This window comes from Thalassophryne amazonica, chromosome 15, assembly GCF_902500255.1.
Source record: "Thalassophryne amazonica chromosome 15, fThaAma1.1, whole genome shotgun sequence".
Classification (NCBI taxonomy): domain Eukaryota; kingdom Metazoa; phylum Chordata; class Actinopteri; order Batrachoidiformes; family Batrachoididae; genus Thalassophryne; species Thalassophryne amazonica.
The window spans coordinates 64,332,683-64,355,268 of record NC_047117.1 but is presented as its reverse complement, the minus strand read 5'-3'; the positions used below and the strand labels follow the sequence as shown (position 1 = coordinate 64,355,268).

The following is a 22,586-nucleotide window of genomic DNA, read 5'->3' as shown; positions in this document are numbered from 1 at the left end:
ATGTAGTCACTCCAGCGTGTCCTGGGTCATCCCCGGGGCCTCCCCCCAATGGGACGTGCCCAGAACACCTCTCCAGCAAGGCGTCCAGGGGACATCCGGAAAAGATGCCCGAGCCACCTCAACTGACTCCTTTCGATGTGGAGGAGCAGCGGCTCGACTCCGAGCTCCTCCCGAATGACCGAGCTCCTCACCCTATCTCTAAGGGAGCGCCCAGCCACCCTGCGGAGGAAACTCATCTCGGCCGCTTGTACTCGCGATCTCGTTCTTTGGGTCATGAGCCAAATCTCATGACCATAGGTGAGGATCGGAACGTAGATTGATCGGTAAATCGAGAGCTTTGCCCCCTACTCAGCTCTCTCTTCACCACGATGGTCCGATACAGCGACCGCATCACTGCAGATGCTGCACCGATCCGTCTATCGATCTCACGCGCCATCTGTCCCTCACTCGTGAACAAGACCCCGAGATACTTAAACTCCTCCACTTGAGGCAAGGACACTCCACCGACCTGAAGAGGGCAAAGCACTTTTTTCCGGTCGGGAACCATGGCCTCGGATTTGGAGGTGCTGATTTTCGTCCCGGTTGCTTCACACTCGGCTGCAAACTGCCCCAGTGCACGCTGAAGGTCCTGATTTGACGAAGCCAACAGAACCACATCGTCCGCAAACAGCAGAGACGAGATTCTGTGGTTCCCAAACCAGACCCCCTCTACACCCTGGCTGCGCCTAGAAATTCTGTCCATAAAATAATGAACAGAACCGGTGACAAAGGGCAGCCCTGGCAGAGGCCAACGTGCACTGGAAACAGGTTGGACTTACTACCGACAATGCGAACCAAGCTCCTGCTGCGGTCATACAGGGACCGGATAGCCCTTAGCAAAGGACCCCGGACCCCGTACTCCCGGAGCACTCCCCACAGGGTGCCCCGAGGGACACGGTCAAACGCCTTCTCCAGATCCACAAAACACATGTGGACTGGTTAGGCGAACTCCCATGAACCCTCGAGCACCCGATGGAGCATGTAGAGCTGGTCCAGTGTGCTGCGACCAGGACGAAAACCACACTTCTCCTCCTGAATCCGAGGTTCGACCATCGGTCAAATTCTCCTCTTCAGTACTCTGGAATAGACCTTACCGGGGAGGCTGAGGAGTGTGATCCCCCTATAGTTGGAACACCCCCTCCGGTCCCCCTTCTTAAACAGAGGGACCACCACCCCGGTCTGCCAATCCAGAGGCACTGTCCCCGATCGCCACGCGATGTTGCAGAGGCGTGTCAGCCAAGACAGTCCCACAACATCCAGAGACTTAAGGTACTCAGGACGGATTTCATCCACCCCAGGAGCCCCGCCACCGAGGAGCTTTCTAACCACCTCGGTGACTTCGGCCTGGGTAATGGATGAGTCCGCCTCTGAGTCCCCAGTCTCTGCTTCCTCTTCGGAAGACGTGACGATGGGATTGAGGAGATCCTCAAAGTACTCCACCCCTTTAACCAAAAATAAAAGTTATATATATGTATATAAAATTATACATATACCCATTATAACTAATACAAAGTAGAGTGGAGCCTATCCCAACAGTCACAGGGCATGAGGCAGGGTACACCCTGGACAGGACGCCAGTCTCTCACAGGGCCACATATAGAGAAACAAACAAACATTTTCACACACACACACACACACACACACACACACACACACACACACACACACACACACACACACACACACACACACACACACACACACACACACACACACACACACACATATGGACAATTTAAGCACCTGGAGGAAACCTACACAAACACGGGGAGGACATGCAAACTCCACACAGAAAGGCCACAGGTGGAAATCAATCCCATGATCTTCTTGCTGTCAGGCAACAGTGCTATCCACTAATCCACTGTGCTGCCTACTTTACATTCAATGTAGTTTTAAACTATAACAAAATAGCGCCCCCTCTTGCACAAACACAGGACTGCTGGAGCTTGGCTATGAGTATGTCCTCATAATAATTATTGCCTTTTTAAATTTAACTAGCGTGTTGCCCGTGGGGTCCACGAATTCTAGATTGGATAGTGTTTATAAAACAGGGAGCTAACATTTTCAAGGATGGTAATAAATTAAGCAAAGCTTGGAATGCCTTGTGAGTCCAGAATGTTGACCTTGACTATTTTAGAAGAAGAATTCAACCTTTGTATTTTCTGTTAATTATGTAATTTTTAATGTTAATTTACTGTATGTATTTATAAATTGTTTGCATTCTTGTTATCATATAAACACTATTATTATCAGTATTATTATTATTTTATTTTTACTTCTACTTTGTCATTTGATTTTTTAAAAGGACCACAGTGGAAATGTGTTTTCACTTTATTGTGTTATCCATGTATTTTTAATGTATTTACAGTTATGCACTTACACTGAACTTACTAAATAAAATCATGCATGCACTCACTCACGCTTTTAATGTAAAGATGATGTACTACCCCCTGCTGCAAAGGCACATGAGTCCAAAATGTAGTTAGCAACATCCATTGCACAGTGTTGTTTGCTAATATCCATAGCTTCTCCAAAAATATTAGTCCTATCAGCATTCTGCTTTGGCAGCATTCATCTTTTACCCAAAATACATAAGCATAGCAAACGGCAAATGTCAGCTCTCCCCAGTTCGTCCATGATTGAAGTTACACACACAGACACACAGAGAGCTTTTTGTCTTTCCCGCATTTTGCCGCAAGCAGGTGCTTCTATTTTTACACACGCACAAACAGATATGGTGGTGGAAGACATCAAATGCAATACACTTCGCACTCATGTTAATGGCAACATGACACTTAACTAAAGTGACTAAACCAATTGAACTACAAAAACATAATAAATCAATAAACTAACAACACTATTAAATTAACATGAACCACAATAACAACATTTAAAACCCCAAACTCCCATGGTGCATTGTACCACCCATTGTTTACCCTTTACCTAAAATCACAAATTTTTCCAAAAATATTTGTCCTATAAACTTTTCATTTTTGCAGCATTCATAATTGACCCAAAATAAATAAGCATACCAAACAGCAAATGCCAGCTCTCCCCGGTTTCTCCATGATATAAGCGATAGAGGCCACTTGGCTATTACAATATAGATTTTAATACATTTTTAATGTTAAATTTGGCATTACGAATTTCAGTAAATAGTTTATGAACTACATCTGTATTGCAGAAATGAGGTTGTGTTAATAGTTTAAATCCAGCTTTGAATCGATCTAAAAACGTTGTACAATGAACGAGGAAATTGTTGCAGGCTGCAAAAATTTTGGTATGTGTTTTTTCATGTTCCATTATTTAATACGAAAGAATAAAAATAAAAACTTATTGAATTGAAATTCATTGTCCAGTTTGTCAGAATAACCACTTTCTGTGAGCTGCTGCACATAAGTCACTCAATGTGTAACATGTTGACTACTGTTTCACTTCCTTTCTGTTCTATTTCTGGACATCTACGTTTGTGTGCAGAACAATAAACTTTGTGCTGCTGTTCAGAGAGGAGGAAATGCTGAAGCCGCTATAACATGCTGAGCCATGACCAGAAAAATGAGCATTTTAACCTCTAAAGAACTGAGTGGAACATCAGCAAGCAACAGATAGAACCAGTATGGAATGAATATGCAGCAGCACTTCTGGTTGTTCTCAACTGTCAAGCTGACAGTAACAAAGTGCCTTCAGTTATGGCCAGCCTGGAAAGAAATAATAAAATTTTACTTGATTTGTTGCAGCAGGCTGGAAATAACATGTGCGCTGACTGTGGAGCTCCGGGTGAGTAGACAACAACACAACACAGTAGTACTGGTGCCTAACTTCAACATAAATGTTTTTTTTTATTAATTTAGAATGCTGTAGTGTGTAATTTTTGTTGAAAATGCATCATTATTATGTTGCATGAGGGGAAGTGCTTAGTTACTGTAAGCCATTGTTCCTTCTGTTACTGATAAACAATTCTCTTGATTTATTTTATATTGCCATCATGGAAATTTGCCAAAGACTGATACTTTCTGTGTATTTTGCTATGTCCTGTAACTTGTATTATTATTGTTATTATATATTCTGGTATGTATGGTAACTTGTGTTATTTTTTATTTATTTATTTATTTTTTTGATGACATTGACTATTTTTGCTTATAGATCCTGACTGGGCCTCCTACACTCTCGGTATCTTTGTGTGTCTGAACTGTTCGGGGATGCATCGTAACTTGCCTGCTGTTAGCAGAGTGAAATCCATACATCTAGATTTCTGGGAAGATTCACAAGTAGAGGTGCAGTTTGTAGTTAATCTATTATTTTAGATTCCAAAACATTTTCCAGAAGTTACTGGTTTTCCGGATATTGGGATACTGCAATTTCTACCGGACACTGTTAGATTGACTTGATTGAATTTTTGACTTCTGAGAAGCTGGATTCAAATAAACGCTAACTGTAGTTAGCATCAGCATAAGCGGTCATGTATTAGCGATGGGGAGGGTCCACTAGTCCTACAGTCCACTGGTCCTAACCTCTTTATACTGTATTATTTGATGGTGTATATTACAACCCCAAACTGATTTTAATATTCACAAATAAATGTAATACTTTCAAATAGCTAACAAACCAGATCCAGTTTTGTTCAGTTTACAAAAATAAAACATATGATTCTGTTGGCATACACCATTAATCACCTTTAATTGTGCTGTTGTCTAAAAATCTGTTGAATTGAAAAGCAACAAATAATGGTAATTCACCATAATGAAATGTTTTTTTTTTTTATTGTCACACCTTTGGTAGATTACTTAACCTACTTTAGTGCAACATGTAGCCTACTATAAATGTAAAAACACCTTTGACACGCTCTCCTGAATACTAGGACTAGTGCACCATAGGACTAGTGGGACATTCCCCTGGACACACTAACAGTGACTGCTGACAGATGGTGGTCACATATTACCACATATAGTGTTTTCATTGACATGGTCTATCAGTAGTCTAAGGCACCTTGTCATGTATAAATAAGGGTACCACCACATTTGGAAATCCAGTCATCCCAGGAAACCTTTAATCCCTGATGTTAATGTTAGAATGTCAGATGGATAAATAAGAAGAGTGCTTATGGATATGCATTGAAAAGTCAACTTAAAAAAACAAACTGTTTAACAGTAGTAATTAATGCCAGAAAACTAGCATGAACTCTCACATTTCACCATTTCAGTTCATGAAGCAGAGAGGAAACACTGCAGTAAAAACTGAGTACGAGAAGTGTGTCCCTGCATTCATCTACCGGCCGCAGCAAGATGACTGTATGTGAGTGAACGCCACCGCTTCTGTTTACCTCTTTAGCTCAAACGCTGCCTTTAGTGAGCGGCAGAGGAGATTCCCATTGGACAAATAAAGAAAGAGGAACAAACAGTGAAGGGTGGATGTTTTGGTGGTGCTGCTGCTACAGACTGTGTCCATTCATCACTGACAGCTTTATGTGTTTGTATTAGAGGCGTCATATTGTACGTGTTCACAACAATGATATACGAGGTCACAGAAGGTGTCTTAACTGATACAGGTTCACTTTTTTTTTACAACTAATTTTTTTTACAGTACAAGTACGGCAGCACGGTGGCTTAGTGGTTAGCACTGTTGCCTCACAGCAAGAAAGTCATGGTTTCAGTTTTCACCTGTTGTGTATGCATGTTCTCCCCGTGTTTGCGTGGGTTTCCTCTGGGTGCTTCAGTTTCCTCCCACATTTAAAGACATGCAGGTGAATTGGAAACTTAATAATTGTCCAGGTCTCCCTTGCAAAAGAGGTCTCGATCTCAATGGGACTAACCTGGTTAAATAAAAGTTAAATTATAAAAAGTACCACCAGTGGCTAAATAATTCCTATAGATGCTTCACTGTCACCAGCAGTACATGTTATAAGTAATCATATAATACAATAATTTGTCAATAAATACATGGTGAAATTGGAGGGTTGGAAAAATTCTGTTTCAGCTCATTTTAAGCTCTTGGGCAGCTTCCCTGTTCACTCTCCTTTGTTACTTCCTTCACCATGTTGCCGAAAAATATTCACTACAGAAATACAACTCCTGGCAATAATTATGGAATCACCGGCCTCGGAGGATGTTCATTCAGTTGTTTAATTTTGTAGAAAAAAAGCAGATCACAGACATGACACAAAACTAAAGTCATTTCAAATGGCAACTTTCTGGCTTTAAGAAACACTATAAGAAATCAAGAAAAAAAATTGTGGCAGTCAGTAAGGGTTACTTTTTTAGACCAAGCAGACGGAAAAAATATGGACTCACTCAGTTCTGAGGAATAAATTATGGAATCACCCTGTAAATTTCCATCCCCAAAACTAACACCTGCATCAAATCAGATCTGCTCGTTAGTCTGCATCTAAAAAGGAGTGATCACACCTTGGAGAGCTGTTACACCAAGTGGACTGACATGAATCATGGCTCCAACACGAGAGATGTCAATTGAAACAAAGGAGAGGATTATCAAACTCTTAAAAGAGGGTAAATCATCACGCAATGTTGCAAAAGATGTTGGTTGTTCACAGTCAGCTGCGTCAAAACTCTGGACCAAATACAAACAACATGGGAAGGTTGTTAAAGGCAAACATACTGGTAGACCAAGGAAGACATCAAAGTGTCAAGACAGAAAACTTAAAGCAATATGTCTCAAAAATCGAAAATGCACAACAAAACAAATGAGGAACGAATGGGAGGAAACTGGAGTCAACGTCTGTGACCGAACTGTAAGAAACCGCCTAAAGGAAATGGGATCTGTGATCTGCTTTTTTTCTACAAAATTAAACAACTGAATGAACATCCTCCGAGGCCGGTGATTCCATAATTTTTGCCAGGGGTTGTATTATCACATTGTGTTTTTTTGTTCACCTTTAAGTTGCTTTCTGCACATTTGCCAGAAAATCCATTGCATTGCAGCCTGTTAAGTTTGGAGTCAGAAGGACAAAGATCAATGTATCTGGAAGCATTTTTTTATGCAAAAATTGCTTGTGAATACGATAACTTCATCTCTACCTGATTGTTATAAATGGACTGCATTTATATAGCACTTTTCCATCTACATCAAATACTCAAAACACTTTACAAATAATGCCTCACATTCACCTCGATGTCCAACTTTGTTTGCACGTTTAGAAATTCGACTTAAGGAACCCCATTGATTTTGGAATTAGAAGATCAAATGTCAATGTTACCCAAAGATTTTATTGTTGTTTTTAAACAAGCAAACAAAAATGTGTATGATCTTCCTAAATCTTTATATGTTGTTATACACTATTATGAAGTAACATATCACTTTTCTATTGGTCACATAAGTTTATGACTCTTAGGTAACACTGAAAGGTAAAACTCTTGGAATGTTTTCGTGAGGATTTGTTGAAAATAAACCTTTAGCTACTATGGAAAACTAATATGAAATCACACATCACATTCTAATTGGCCACATAACTCTTTGACCTTAAGTGACCTTGTAAGGTCACATATTTTTGGAATGTTATTTTGGGGAGTTTGTTAAACATAAACCTGTCCTTACTATGGAACAATGATGAAATCACATGTCACCAACAGAATTGGTCACATGACCTTTTGACGTTGCATGGCCTCATAAGATCACGATCTTTTGAAATGGTTATTTCAAGGAATTTGTTAAAGCTAAGCATGTGGTTACTATGGAACTCTAATGTAAAATAACATTATATTGGTCACATGGCCTTTAACCATATAGTTGATCTTGAAATGTGAAACTCAGGCCCTAACTTTAAGTCAAACAGTTTGGAGACAATATGGATTAACCATGGTGGAAGGGTTATGTGTTAAGGAAGAACAAAGTGACTCAAATTTAGACAGAATTGATCAGATATCAAGGTCATACAGAACCATATACGAGTATTATGGAATAAGAAAAAAAAATGCATGAATCTGTCTCAAACATGCAATGCATTGGTGTTGCAGCTTCTGAAGTTCCCTTCTTGTCTTAAGTATTGGCTATTTTCTTCATACAGTAGCAATATTTACAACAGGCTGTTACATAACAAATACTGTACATAACTAAATAAATAACATCACTTCAGTGTCTGTATCTTTAGTATTTGCAAGACACCTAGTTACCATAAATAATTTAGTGAAAGGTGTAATTTGTCTCCAGAAAGAAATCTTTTTCCCCCAGTGTTCTTAAGGATCAATGGATCCATGCTAAGTATGAAAGAAGAGAATTCACAGGAGAAAACTCGTACTTCAAACAAGATTATACCTCAGGTAATTATCACATTCTTACAATCAGCAAAGCTTTCAGGTTTCTGCACATATGGAAATACAGTATATACAACTTAATGTCAAATATGGTTTGAACTGACACAGACACATTTGAGTCAACGCTGTGGAAGAAGGGCAAAGACAATAAGCAGTTCCTGAAGAGGACCTTCGTGCTGTCCAAGAAAGACTTCACTCTCAAATACTACGTTAAAGATGTGGGTTGTGTCATTGCTACAGTGTACATTTTTGAATTAAATACTTTTTCTTTCCAGTATTTAAAAAAATCTTTTTCTGTATCAGTCCAAGGTTCCCAAAGCTGTCGTTTCCATGAAGGACCTGAATGCAGTTTTCCAGCCTGATAAGATTGGACATGCCCACGGGCTGCAGATCTCCTACCTGCAGGAGGAACGCACAAGGAATCTGTTTGTTTACCATGAGAATGGGCAGGTGAGCTGCACAATCAAACACGCATTATTTAATTCCTTTTTTATCAGATTTCTTTATTAACAAATCCGGTATATAAAACCTGCAACATGGAAACAAATAAGGACGGACAGATTGACATTCTTCTTCAGAAATGACCAATTAGTGGTCCATTTGCCGAATACAGTGCCGATAGGAAACAGGCTGTGATTTTCCATGGGAGTGATGATGAGAATGGACAGGATTAGGAAGGAACATATCAGAGAGACAGCCCAGGTGGAACGGTTTGGAAACAAAGTCAGAGAGGTGAGACTGAGATGGTCAATAATGTGCAGAGGAGGGGCGAAGGGTATATTAGAAGAAGGATTCTGAGGATGGTGTCAACAGGCAGGAGGAGAAGAAGGAGGCCAAAGAGCAGGTTTATCGATGTGGTGAGGGAGGACATGCAGAGGACGGGGTGAGATGGAGGCAGATGATCTGCTGTGGCAATCCCAAATGGGTACAGAAGAAGAAAAGGTGTGGCCCAACACAGTGTGCTGAAGAGGCATCTGTAACTATATATATATAAAATTACATAGATTTTCTAATTGTATACTGTTTCATTGATATCAATATCACATTTGTACAGTCAGGCCCATAAGTATTTGGACAGTGACAATTTCTTTTAATATTTTTCCTCTGTACACCATATTGGAGTTGAAATGAGAGGGAAAAAAAAAACTCAAGATGTGTTTGTGGTTTAAAAAATACTTTGTACTATTCAGCTTTAATTCAAGGGGTTTATCAAAATTATTGCATTAACAATTTAGAAATTACAGCCATTTTTATACAGAGTCCCTCAATTTTCAGAACGCCATAAGTAATTGAACATGCGAAATACAAGGATTACTGTTCATACAGATCATCACTTTTACAGTCAGTTTTTGTTTAGACAATTCAGGTTATTGACATATGAGCATTTCCAAAATATGTTTTGGACATCATTTACATCAATAATTAAGAAATACAAACATATGATACTCTGTTAAATCTGTTTGGAAGAGACACTTCTCAAAAATTGATTGAGTCTGCAAGAAGGAGACGAGTGAGGAAAGCCACTCGACACCCAACTCTGAACAAGTTATAGGTTTCTGTGGCTGTTATGGGTGAAATTGTGCATTATATAACCTTTGTCAGTTGTACCACCAGTCCCTTGTGCCTTGTGAAAGTGTATCTGAAATGTCACATCTTCTTTTTAAGAAAGCTTTTCTCTAGCATGAAACTGTTGTGTGGGCCGCCAGAAGAGGAGGTACTGCTGGCCCACCACCAGAGGGCGCCCTGCCCGAAGTGCGGGCTTTGGGCACGAGAGGGCGCTGCCACCACACAGGAGCCACCGGAGTGACAGCTGTCACTCATCACCCTTACCAGCTGTCACTCATCACCACTCATCATCATCAACCATCCCATAAAAGCCAGACAACATCTCCACCTCACTGCCGAGATATCATCTACCTATAGGTAAACTGCTCATCCGTTTTTGTGTCTTTCACATACAGTTTTTGCTTCTGTAGTGTTTGCAGTCGTTTCTGTGAGTGCTTGCAGCTGGAGGCTGGGTTTGTGGTTCGTGGAGGGCTGACGTCTTCGCTCCCCACGCCAAACTTAGATAAGTACTCACTAATACTGCACGTGCCGGGTTTCTGGATTGGAGGTGGAGGTTTTCCCTCCGTTGGAAACTAAAGACTGTTTACTGGGTGTGTCTTCACACACTCACCTCAAGCTGTTTTCTCTGTATCCTGCCAGCAGTACCAGATCCGGCAGCTGAAGACGGTGGCCACCTGGGGACTCAGGACTTGGCGTCTCCAGTGTGTTTCCAGATCCGGTGGCAGTGGAAATCGTGTGGGGTCCGGCTCTTCTCTGGACGGTGCTCTCCTATCCTCGAGCCTGCCCACACGTCATCTTCGTGTAATTGTCTGTAATCCAAATTCTGGTTCTGTCTGTATTCCGTTGTGCACATTTACAACAGTAAATTGTTATTTATTGGCTCATCCATTGTCCGGTTCCTTTGCGCCCCCTGTTGTGGGTCCGTGTCCCTACACTTTCCCAACAGGATATCTCGGCCAACGTCATGGATTCCGAGGGGTGTCAACCATCTGTTGAACAACCAATGGAAGAGCAGGGTGCACAGGCGCCAGCAGGAGGCGTGTTAGGTGAGTTGCGGCGCATCTTAACCACCTTCACTGCTCGGATGGACTTAGTGACCGAGCAGAGCAATATACTCAATCGCAGGATGGAGGCTCTCACAGTGGAGGTGGAAGCGCGCGCACAGGGCGCAGCTGCAGCTCCTGCTGTCCTGGTGCCGAATATAGACATTCCACTGGTCGTTCAACGAACCCCCCCACCGTCTCCTGAAGCATACATAAGTCCCCCGGAACCGTACGGAGGTTGTGTAGAGACGTGCGCAGACTTCTTAATGCAGTGTTCGCTCGTCTTTGCACAGCGTCCCGTGATGTACGTGTCAGACTCCAGTCGGGTGGCTTATGTAATTAATTTGCTTCGAGGTGAGGCACGCGCCTGGGCTACGGCGCTTTGGGAGTAGAATGCACGGCTCCTAACGGTGTATACTGAGTTTGTGAGGGAGTTCAGACTGGTGTTCGATCACCCACATAGAGGCGAGACCGCTTCAACGGTGCTGCTGTCTATGAGACAGGGGCGTCGGAGTGCAGCCGAGTATGCAGTCGACTTCCGCATCGCGGCTGCGAGGTCCGGCTGGAATACTGCTGCACTCCGCGCCGCCTTTGTAAACGGACTGTCTCTGGTCCTAAAGGAGCATCTGGTGGCTAAGGACGAGCCGCAGGATTTGGACGGGCTTATGATCTAGTCATACGATTAGACAATCGGTTAGAACAACGCCGTCGGGAGCGAGACGAAGGACGTGGCCGGGCACGCGCCATCCCTCTCCCTTCCGGGTCTGAAAAGGTTCTGCCCTCCCCACGCTCCACAGCCTCAGCCTTCAGGCCCCAGCACTGGTGGACACGGGGTCAGAAGGGAATCTGCTGGACAGCAGATGGGCAAGGGAAGTAGGGCTCCCTCTAGTGGCGCTCCCTTCACCATTGAAGGTGTGGGCACTAGATGGCACCCTTCTCCCTTTAATCACACACAAGACACTGCCAGTAACTCTGGTAGTGTCTGGGAATCATCGGGAGGAGATTGAGTTTTATGTGACTCCTTCTACCTCCCGCGTGATTTTGGGCTTCCCATAGATGATTAAACACAATCCCTGGATTGATTGGCCATCTAGGGTTGTGGCTCAGTGGAGCGAAACCTGCCACCGGGAGTGTTTAGGATCCTCGGTTCCCCCCGGTTTGGCTGCTAATGAGGAGGTTAAAGTCTCCCCCAATCTTACGGCGGTGCCTGAGGAGTACCACACTTCCCCCGCACCGTCCGTATGATTGCGCCATAGATTTGATCCCGGGCATTGAGTACCCGTCCAGTCGACTGTGCAACCTCTCACGTCCTGAACGCGAATCTATGGAGACCTACATCCGGGACTCATTAGCTGCCGGGCTGATCCGAAACTCCACCTCCCCAATGGGTGCTGATTTCTTTTTTGTGGGCAAGAAAGATGGCGGAATCCGTCCATGCATTGACTATAGGGGGCTGAGCGAAATTACGGTTCGCAATCGATACCCGTTGCCCCTGTTAGATTCAGTGTTCATGCCCCTGCATGGAGCCAAAATCTTCACCAAACTGGATCTGAGAAATGCTTATCACCTGGTTCGGATCTGGAAGGGAGACGAATGGAAGACGGCATTTAACACCCCGTTAGGTCACTTCGAGTACCTGGTCATGCCGTTCGGCCTCACTAACACCCCCGCGACGTTCCAGGCATTGGTAAATGATGTCTTGCGGGACTTCCTGCACCGATTCGTCTTTGTATACCTGGACGATATCCTCATCTTTTCCCCGGATCCTGAGACGCATGTTAAGCATGTACGTCAGGTCCTGCAGCGGTTGTTGGAGAACCGGCTTTTTGTGAAGGGTGAGAAGTGCGAGTTCCACCGCACTTCTTTGTCCTTCCTGGGGTTTATAATCTCCTCCAACTCCGTCGCCCCTGATCCAGCCAAGGTTGCTGCGGTGAGAGATTGGCCCCAACCTGCAAGCCGTAGGAAACTGCAACAGTTCCTCGACTTTGCAAATTTCTACAGGAGGTTCATTAAGGGCTATAGTCAGGTAGTTAGCCCCCTGACAGCCCTGACCTCCTCCAAAGTCCCCTTCACTTGGTCAGATCGGTGCGAAGCCGCGTTTAGGGAGTTGAAACGTTGGTTTTCGACTGCACCAGTCTTGGTGCAGCCCGACCCTAGCCGCCAGTTTGTGGTTGAAGTAGACGCCTCCGACTCAGGGATAGGAGCCGTGTTGTCCCAGAGCGGAGAGTCCGACAAGGTTCTCCACCCATGTGCCTACTTTTCACGCAGGTTGACCCTGGCGGAACGGAACTATGACGTGGGCAATCGGGAACTCCTCGCGGTGAAAGAGGCTCTTGAGGAGTGGAGACATCTGTTGGAGGGAGCTGCGGCACCATTTACGGTTTTCACGGACCATCGGAACCTGGAGTACATCAGGACCGCCAAGCGGCTGAACCCCAGGCAAGCCCGCTGGTCACTATTCTTTGGGGGTTTTGACTTCCGGATCACCTATCGCCCCGGGACCAAGAACCAACGATCTGACGCCCTGTCCCGGGTTCACGAAGAGGAGGTCAAGACCGAGCTGCCGGATCCACCGGAGCCCATTATTCCCAAGTCCACTATCGTGGCCACCCTCACCTGGGACGTAGAGAAGACCGTCCGGGAGGCCCTGGCACGGAGCCCGGACCCGGGAAACAGCCCAAAGAACCGTCTCTACGTCCCACCAGAAGCCAGACCGGCTGTCCTGGACTTCTGTCATAGCTCCAAGCTCTCCTGTCATCCAGGGGTGCGAAGAACCGTGGCAGTGGTCCGGCAGCGCTTCTGGTGGGCGTCCATGGAGGCTGACGTCCAGGAATATATCCAGGCTTGTACCACCTGCGCCAGGGGCAAGGTGGACCATTCTAAGACTCAAGGACTTCTGCAACCGCTCCCGGTGCCTCATTGCCCCTGGTCCCACATCGGCCTGGATTTTGTCACGGGCCTCCCGCCGTCCCAGGGCATGATGACCATCTTTACGAAGTGGACCGATTCTTCAAGGCAGCCCACTTCGTGGCCCTCCCGAAGCTCCCAACGGCCCAGGAGACAGCAGACCTCCTGGTCCACCACGTCGTACGTCTGCATGGGATACCAACAGACATTGTCTCAGATCGTGGTCCCCAGTTCTCCTCTCAAGTCTGGAGGAGTTTCTGCAGAGAACTGGGGGCCTCCGTGAGCCTCTCGTCCGGGTATCACCCACAGACGAAAGGACAGGCAGAACGGGCCAACCAGGAGTTGGAGCAGGCCCTACACTGTGTGACATCCGCGCACCCGACAGCCTGGAGTGAACATCTGGCCTGGATCGAGTACGCACGTAATAGTCAGGTATCCTCCGCCACCGGCCTCTCCCCGTTTGAGGTGTGTTTGGGGTACCAGCCCCCATTGTTCCCCGTGGTGGAGGGAGAGGTCGGTGTGCCCTCAGTCCAGGCCCACCTGCGACGTTGCCATCGGGTGTGGCGCACCACCCGTTCTGCCTTGCTGAAGGCCCGGACGAGGGCTAAAGCCCATGCAGACCACCGGCGTTCCCCGGCCCCTGCATATCAGCCCGGGCAGGAGGTGTGGTTGTCAACAAAGGACATCCCCCTACAAGTGTACTCCCCCAAGTTGAAGGAACAGTTCATCGGTCCCTTCAAAATCATCAAGGTCCTCAGTCCGGACGCAGTGAAGCTCCAACTCCCAGCTTCACTGCGGATCCACCCGGTTTTTCACGTGTCCAGGATCAAACCTCGCCACACCTCAGCCCTCTGTGGTCCCGGACCAGCGCCGCCTCCTGCCCGGATCATCGATGGGGAGCCGGCTTGGACTGTGCGCCGGCTCCTAGATGTCCATCGGAAGGGCCGGGGGTTCCAGTACTTGGTGGACTGGGAGGGGTATGGCCCTGAGGAATGCTCCTGGGTGAGGAGAGCTTCAACCTGGACCCAGCCCTCCTGGCTGACTTCTACACTTGACACCCCGACAAGCCGGGTCGGGCGCCAGGAGGCGCCCGTTGAGGGGGGGGGGTCCTGTTGTGTGGGCCGCCAGAAGAGGAGGTACTGCTGGCCCACCACCAGAGGGCGCCCTGCCCGAAGTGCGGGCTTCGGGCACGAGAGGGCGCTGCCACCACGCAGGAGCCACCGGAGTAACAGCTGTCACTCATCACCCTTACCAGCTGTCACTCATCACCACTCATCATCATCAACCATCCCATAAAAGCCAGACAACATCTCCACCTCACTGCTGAGATATCGTCTACCTATAGGTAAACTGCTCAGCCGTTTTTGTGTCTTTCACATACAGTTTTTGCTTCTGTAGTGTTTGCAGTCATTTCTGTGAGTGCTTGCAGCTGGAGGCTGGGTTTGTGGTTCGTGGAGGGCTGACGTCTTCGCTCCCCATGCCAAACTTCGATAAGTACTCACTAATACTGCACGTGCCGGGTTTCTGGATTGGAGGTGGAGGTTTTCCCTCCGTTGGAAACTAAAGACTGTTTACTGGGTGTGTCTTCACACACTCACCTCAAGCTGTTTTCTCTGTATCCTGCCAGCAGTACCAGATCCGGCAGCTGAAGACGGTGGCCACCTGGGGACTCAGGACTTGGCATCTCCAGTGTGTTTCCAGATCCGGTGGCAGTGGAAATCGTGTGGGGTCCGGCTCTTCTCTGGAGGGTGCTCTCCTATCCTCGAGCCTGCCCACACGTCATCTTTGTGTAATCATCTGTAATCCAAATTCTGGTTCTGTCTGTATTCCGTTGTGCACATTTACAACAGTAAATTGTTATTTATTGGCTCATCCATTGTCCAGTTCCTTTGCGCCCCCTGTTGTGGGTCCGTGTCCCTAAACTTTCCCAACAGAAACTTTATAACGGGTGATGTAACAGACAAAAGTGAGTTTATATGCAACATTTCCATTCAGATTCTCAATCATTCTGATTAAAACAGAATATTTTGGTCCATGTAAATGCAGTTATTCAATGTTCTGAGATCAAAAACAGAGTCTTAATCAGCGATGGCTTTATGTAGACTCTGGTTGTTTCAAATAGCCTCTTTAATGCATGAAAGCAGTACCTGAAAGGTCTCTGTGCTTGTTTTTTTTCTGCACTTGAGTGTTTGCATTCATGTTTGTACATAAAACTACACCAAGGACAAAACCCAACCAGAGTTTGATGTGAAAGGCACACTTCTGCAAAAGAGCTTGTGGTTTGGACTGAGTCATCACAAATATGGCTTGTAAGCAAATGTGGTTGATGAAATCTGACCTTGGTCAGTAGATTACAGAAAATCAATTCAGATAACTGAGACTCATGTCTACATATATGAATTTGTTACTACTGCTTGGTATGTGCTGCTGTTTAGGTAATTGTTTCCTGGTTCAATGCCATTCGGGCCACACGCTTGGCGTATCTCCAGAGGAAGCATCCATCTCTTCGAGAAAACGATGTGAGACAAATGTCCAAAATCCCTACTGAAGTAGAAGTGTTAATCGAGACATTTCTATTTAACTTTTGCTGCCTTTGTGCCTTTCATTGCACAGTTAATTCCTCAGTTAACAAGACGATGCCTGAAGGAGGGATACATGGAGAAAACTGGGCCAACGGTCTGTCACATGCGTAATTGTTTTTCCCATAAATTTTGATAGAATTTTTTTTTCCTTTTGTTTTATTTGCCAAACTCATGTAATTCATCCTCTGCATCTCTCTCTGTCTGTCTGTTTTTCAGCAAAGGGAACCCTTCAAGAAGAGGTGGTTCACACTGTGCTCCATAAACAGAAAACTTCTGTATTTTAAAACTCCCTTGGTAATGAATACAGAATTTGCCCCATTTATTTACAGACAAAGGCATAACTTTATACACTTTTGCTAAAAACATTGGAACTCAGTGTTACCCAACTCCAACAGGCAGATTTACTTCAGTTTTTATTTACTATGTAAGATTTTCAGTGGATCAAATGTTTACATAAATCAGTATGACTGTTTATTTAAAGAGTATAGTATATGTGTTTCCATAAACTCAGGTAGTTACTTTTAGAATCTTATGATCAGTTCATGTAGGCATAATTATGTGTTAATATGGGACCTTCGGCTGTGTTAAAGAGCCTACCTGTAGGGCCAGTGCTTTCTTGCATTTAAAGTACTGAGGAAAAAAAATCCAAAGAGATGAATAAAAATTGTGTCTCTGCACAAGTCAGAATCCTCCTTTGGAGCCATCTCCAAAAGATTATCATGAGCAACTGTACAGCCACAGAAGATGCTTTAGACCATACAGACTTTCCATGGTTCAGGAGGAAGGCCCAAATTAACAGCCAGGGATGAATGAACTTTAATTTCAAAGATCTAACAGAATCACAGTGATCACAAAGAAGGACCTGATGGAGTTCAAGGCATCAGACAGAAATGTGAGATTGCCCACCTCCCTGTGCCATGAGTGAGCGTGAAGCTCGTTCATGGTACAGGGAGTCCCAGACAGGAAGTGCTAAATTTTGAGTCCACAGTGAAACAGGAAATGTCAAATGTCGAGCACTTCCTGGATCAACACTTCCAGGATTGACAGACGAGAACCTATGGAATCTCTTTGGAACTCAGTGGCAAGTTCATACTGAAACAGGAAGTGCTAAATTTTGACTCCACGGTGAAACAGGAAATGTCAAATGTGGAACACTTCCTGACATGGGTGGAGCTAGAGCAGAGGCCAGGGTTGCACTGGACTCCCCTGAAATCTGATAGGAAACAGATGATTAACATGTCATGGCACCGCATGTCTGACTGAAAAGAGCTAATTTTGAAATCAGTGAGTCATTTTGACTGCTAGGTTCCTCCTGTCCAGTAGTTGGTGCTGTGTACCACAAAAGTTCTAATGCACCTTAGTAGAAGAAGAAAATGTTTGCCTCAGATTTGAACTGAACATGTCATTTGAACCACAGACTAATAATGACACTAAAGTTATATTGGTGAGTAAACCAATATAACTTTGGTTATATTATGCATATTTGTTTTTTTTAATGAAAGACGTCCGCACATCTTTCATTAAAAAAATCTCCTTTAACAGTGGAATATCCGGATAAAATGCTTATTTTATGCCAGGTTGTTAAAAGCGGCATTTCTCATTTAATTCGGGTTTTCTTATATATGTGTGTGTCTCCATTGATTTTCTGAAGGACTTAAATAGCCTCTTAATGGACGTCACTTACAAATGCACGCCATGGAGTGTTTCTCAGCTGTACTCAGAAGTACTGGAACACTTGGTATTTCACACATTTCAAATACAAATAAATAAATACATCTAAAGTTATCTTCCTTAAACTCAAACTGAAAGCAAATGTCTACAACTTGATATAAATTAATTAAAAATATAAAATACAGCTTCCTGGTGAAGTGGTGTAGAGGCCGATTTTCTTAAAAAGAAGACCTGAACGTTCAGCTTCAACTTGCCATAAAGTACATCTGAGATGAAAGCCTAGATTTGATGTTTTGGTGAAACAAACTTTTGTATTTCTTCATAATTGATGTAAATAAAGTCCAAGACATATTCAATGTCTTGGAAATGTTCATGTTTCCATCCCGTGACTTGTCTGAAGAAAACTGGCAATAAAACATTATTATTTACAGGTATTATCAAGTTTTACAGATTTACTTTCAGTTTGAGTTTGAGGAAGATAATTTTAGAAATGTTGATTCTTTATATTTTTTTGTATTTCTTGTATTTGAAATGGCATAAACAAATTAAGATGTGTAAAATACAACATATTACAATACTTTGGAGGGTACTGTATCCTAACGTTATGATGAGTACAAAATGAGTGTGGTATTATTATTACTGTTTTGTTTAAGAAGGTTTAATTTTCACTGTTGCTTCACTTTGCGTGAAATCATAGTCATATCGTACTGATATGACAATATTGAGATACGATAATTTGGACATATTGTACAGCCCTACTGTCAACTAGCTGAAAACTTTGAATATTAATTTACATTTACATTAAAAATGCTTAAAGTGGCAGCTGGTTAAGAGGGCTGTAATTAAGGGGGGTCTGTGAGGTGGAGCCCCCCCAGAAGCTGAAAAGCGGGAAAAAAATGCATGGGGGGGATGCAAATGCAAATCTGAGGGGTAGCAGAGCTCCCCCCCAGCAGCTGAAAGGTTTTAGCCAATGCTCATGCTCCCAAGAATCATTTTTACTGAAAAAGTCTGAAGTACCTAACTGACATGGTTAGATGGTAAGGAGCTTCCAGGCATGTGAGAGGCAAGTAAAAGAAAATGCTTAAAAGGCAGGGGATCTGGGGATGGAGCAACCCCCAGACGCCAAAAGGTTTTAGCCATGCTAATGCTCCCCTGAAGCATTTACTCAAAAAAAAAAGTCTGAAGGACCTAAATGACATGGTGAGATGCTGAAGAGCTTCGCTCATTCATGTCCACGACATATACATATTATCTTGAAATTCTCAAGAAACACTCAAATATAGTTCTACAGCTGCAACACGGTGGCTTGCAGCCAATAATATAAACGTGTTTACAGTGGCCATCCCAAAAGCCTGAGCTGAATCCAACAGAAACGTTGTGTTTTGAACTGAGTGGGAAAAAAGTTACAGCAAAGTGGCCCACAAACATAGACCGACTTATCCAGCTCCATCAGGAGGAATGGATCAAGAGAGCTGAAAAGTAAAACTACCACTAAACGTATGTAAATTTTTGACCCACTGAAAGGTCTGATGTGGTAAATTAAAGCTGAACTAAATCTATCTCTTCTTCATTATTTTGAATAATGGAAATAAAGTCTAATTGACTTGACAGATTAATTGTTTGGTCATGTGAAATGTGCTGAGTCTGGGAAAATTCAGTTTAAATTATTTCAACCAGTGTTTGTAAACTTATGACCGCAACTGTATTATTTGACAATATTCAAGAGCTTTTAATTTGAAAGTGCATACGAGGGCTGTCAATAAAGTAACGGTCCTTTTTATTTTTTTCAAAAACTATATGGATTTCATTCATATGTTTTTACGTCAGACATGCTTGAACCCTCGTGCGCATGCACAACCCTCGTGCGCATGCACAGCCCTCGTACACATAAATGCATCCAAAAAAACATATTGAAGGTGGACAGAAATCAATTTCAGACAATGACCTGATGTTTTCTCCATTAGGATGCAACAGAGTTGGGCGCTGTCTTCATTGGCACTGAGGACCACAGCTACTCTGTGATAGAGACCAGCAGCAAAAATGCGAGAGGGGGCCGGTGGCACTGTGGCATCACACTGCAGACGCCAGGAAGGCAGTTTGTATTTATGTGCGAGCTCAAACAGGAGCAGCAGGAGTGGCTGGAGGCACTCAGACAGGTCATCGGTCAACCCATGACTCCGGAGGACTACGCTAGTAAGACATTTTAGTTACACCTGGTAAGAGTGCAGCTGATACTAGTTAATTTAATTTCATTACATTTTTTTTAATTCTTTCAGATGAAGCCAACTGGAGACGAGGGAAATGAACAGTTCTGCCCTTTTCGGGACAGACCAGACCAGATCAAATGATTAACTCCTAGGGGATACTTCTGTACCTGTCAGTGAAATATAAAATGGACACTGACTGCCCCAAACCATCTGTTAAATTAACCACAGTCTTTGCACAGATGTGGGACAAAGTTGTTCTCACAGGTGACAATGGTGCACAGGAACCTTAATGTCCAACTGTATTATACATTTAAATTTAAGTTTGTTTGTTTTTGGTTTTGGTTTTTGTAATATTTTTGTGTGTTACTTAATTTGCACAGAATGTATTTGTATATTTGCATTTCCCTGATGAACTGTTGTATCCTTTTCTTCTCAAATAACCCACTTTAATTTCTGCTGTCTGTATAGTTCTGTTAAACTTCATTTACATTATTTTACTAAATTAAAATCACAATTGTCTGTTGTGATCCTGAGGAATCAATGGATACTGTAAGGTTGAGTGAGAATTTGGAGACTCTTAGTTTGTGATTGTACTGGATCAAGATTACAATCCAGGCTTTTCAATTACTTTCTGAACTTGGCCATCAGATGTGCATCTGTATGTGGCGAGAAGTGTAGAAATTGTTGAGACATCCACTTATTTTGGCACTGACAATCATTTCTTTGAGATCAGGAAACGCCTGAGAAAAGATTACGGAGTTATAAATTCGCTGGACAAAGTTTGATGCCGATATCTGCATGAAGGTCCCAGTCTTTAGGGTCTTGGTGCTTCCTGTCTTACTGTGTGGTTATGAGACTTAAACACTAATCAGTAACCTAAAACAATGACCAGGTGCCTCTAGTACTAGGTTTTATTCAGGGAGACTCAGATGAGGAGTATCCTTTGCATTGCAAGGAATCGTCAGCCAAGACATTATAGACATGGTGCATTCTCTGGGCAGGGCCCACGCATTCAGGTGCCTCAATGTTGAGGACCTCAGCAGTTTGACGAGGCCAACGCGATTCCCAGATTTCACCTGGCTGTAGCAAATACAACCCCTGGCAAAAATTATGGAATCACTGGCCTCGGAGGATGTTCATTCAGTTGTTTAATTTTGTAGAAAAAAAGCAGATCACAGACATGACACAAAACTAAAGTCATTTCAAATGGCAACTTTCTGGCTTTAAGAAACACTATAAGAAATCAGGAAAAAAAATTGTGGCAGTCAGTAACGGTTACTTTTTTAGACCAAACAGAGGGAAAAAAATATGGAATCACTCAATTCTCAGGAAAAAATTATGGAATCATGAAAAACAAAAGAACGCTCCAACACATCACTAGTATTTTGTTTGCACCACCTCTGGCTTTTATAACAGCTTGCAGTCTCTGAGGCATGGACTTATGAGTGACAAACAGTACTCTTCATCAATCTGGCTCCAACTTTCTCTGATTGCTGTTGCCAGATCAGCTTTGCAGGTTGGAGCCTTGTCATGGACCATTTTCTTCAACTTACACAAAGATTTTCAATTGGATTAAGATCCGGACTATTGCAGGCCATGACATTGACCCTATGTGTCCTTTTTGCAAGGAATGTTTTCACAGTTTTTGCTCTATGGCAAGATGCATTATCATCTTGAAAAATGATTTCATCATCCCCAAACATCCTTTCAATTGATGGATAAGAAAAGTGTCCAAATATCAAGTAAACTTGTGCATTTATTGATGATGTAATGACAGCCATCTCCCCAGTGCCTTTACCTGACATGCAGCCCCATATCATCAATGACTGTGGAAATTTACATGTTCTCTTCAGGCAGTCCATCCATCCATCCATCCATCCATTTTCTTCCACTTTATCCGGAGTTGGGTCGCAGGGGCGGCAGCTCAAGCAAAGCCGCCCAGACCTCCCGATCCACACACACCTCCTCCAGCTCCTCGGGGGAACCCAAGGCTTCCCAAGCCAGCCGAGAGATGTAGTCCCTCCAGCGTGTCCTGGGTCTTCCCCGGGCCTCCTCCAGTGGGATGTGCCCGGAACACCTCTCCAGCGAGGCGTCCGGGGGGCATCCGGAAAAGATGCCCGAGCCACCTCAACTGACTCCTTTCGACGTGGAGGAGCAGCGGCTCGACTCCGAGCTCCTCCCGAGTGACCGAGCTCCTCACCCTATCTCTAAGGGAGCGCCCAGCCACCTGCTGGAGGAAACTATCTCGGCACGCTTGTACTCGCGATCTCGTTCTTTCGGTCATCAGCCAAATCTCATGACTATAGG

At 44.0% G+C, this 22,586-nt stretch overlaps 1 protein-coding gene across 2 annotated transcripts; it reads left to right on the top strand.

The window, feature by feature from the left end:
- The first annotated feature begins 3,516 nt into the window (after nt 1–3,516).
- Nucleotides 3,517–21,023, top strand: LOC117526086 (arf-GAP with dual PH domain-containing protein 2-like). Of its 2 annotated transcripts, XM_034188098.1 has the most exons (12): nt 3,517–3,708; nt 3,777–3,816; nt 4,183–4,313; nt 5,240–5,331; nt 8,221–8,309; nt 8,412–8,521; nt 8,607–8,753; nt 16,255–16,338; nt 16,433–16,495; nt 16,618–16,695; nt 20,037–20,265; nt 20,349–21,023. In XM_034188098.1, exons 1-12 carry the CDS (start codon nt 3,661–3,663, stop codon nt 20,375–20,377), a joined length of 1,140 nt encoding a protein of 379 aa, XP_034043989.1. In that variant the 5' UTR covers nt 3,517–3,660; the 3' UTR covers nt 20,378–21,023. The 2 variants fall into 2 exon arrangements, with proteins under 2 accessions (XP_034043989.1, XP_034043988.1); XM_034188097.1 differs by having other exon boundaries at nt 3,517–3,816.
- Nucleotides 21,024–22,586: the final 1,563 nt, after the last annotated feature.

What these genes read in the sequence shown, in the direction of transcription:
- LOC117526086 (XM_034188098.1), top strand. Translation starts at nt 3,661, where the DNA reads ATGAATATGCAGCAGCACTTCTGGTTGTTCTCAACTGTCAAGCTGACA. An exon ending in CGCTGACTGTGGAGCTCCGG is followed by an intron (nt 3,817 to 4,182) that starts GTGAGTAGACAA and finishes TTTTGCTTATAG; the next exon opens with ATCCTGACTGGGCCTCCTAC. An exon ending in GACTCCGGAGGACTACGCTA is followed by an intron (nt 20,266 to 20,348) that starts GTAAGACATTTT and finishes TAATTCTTTCAG; the next exon opens with ATGAAGCCAACTGGAGACGA.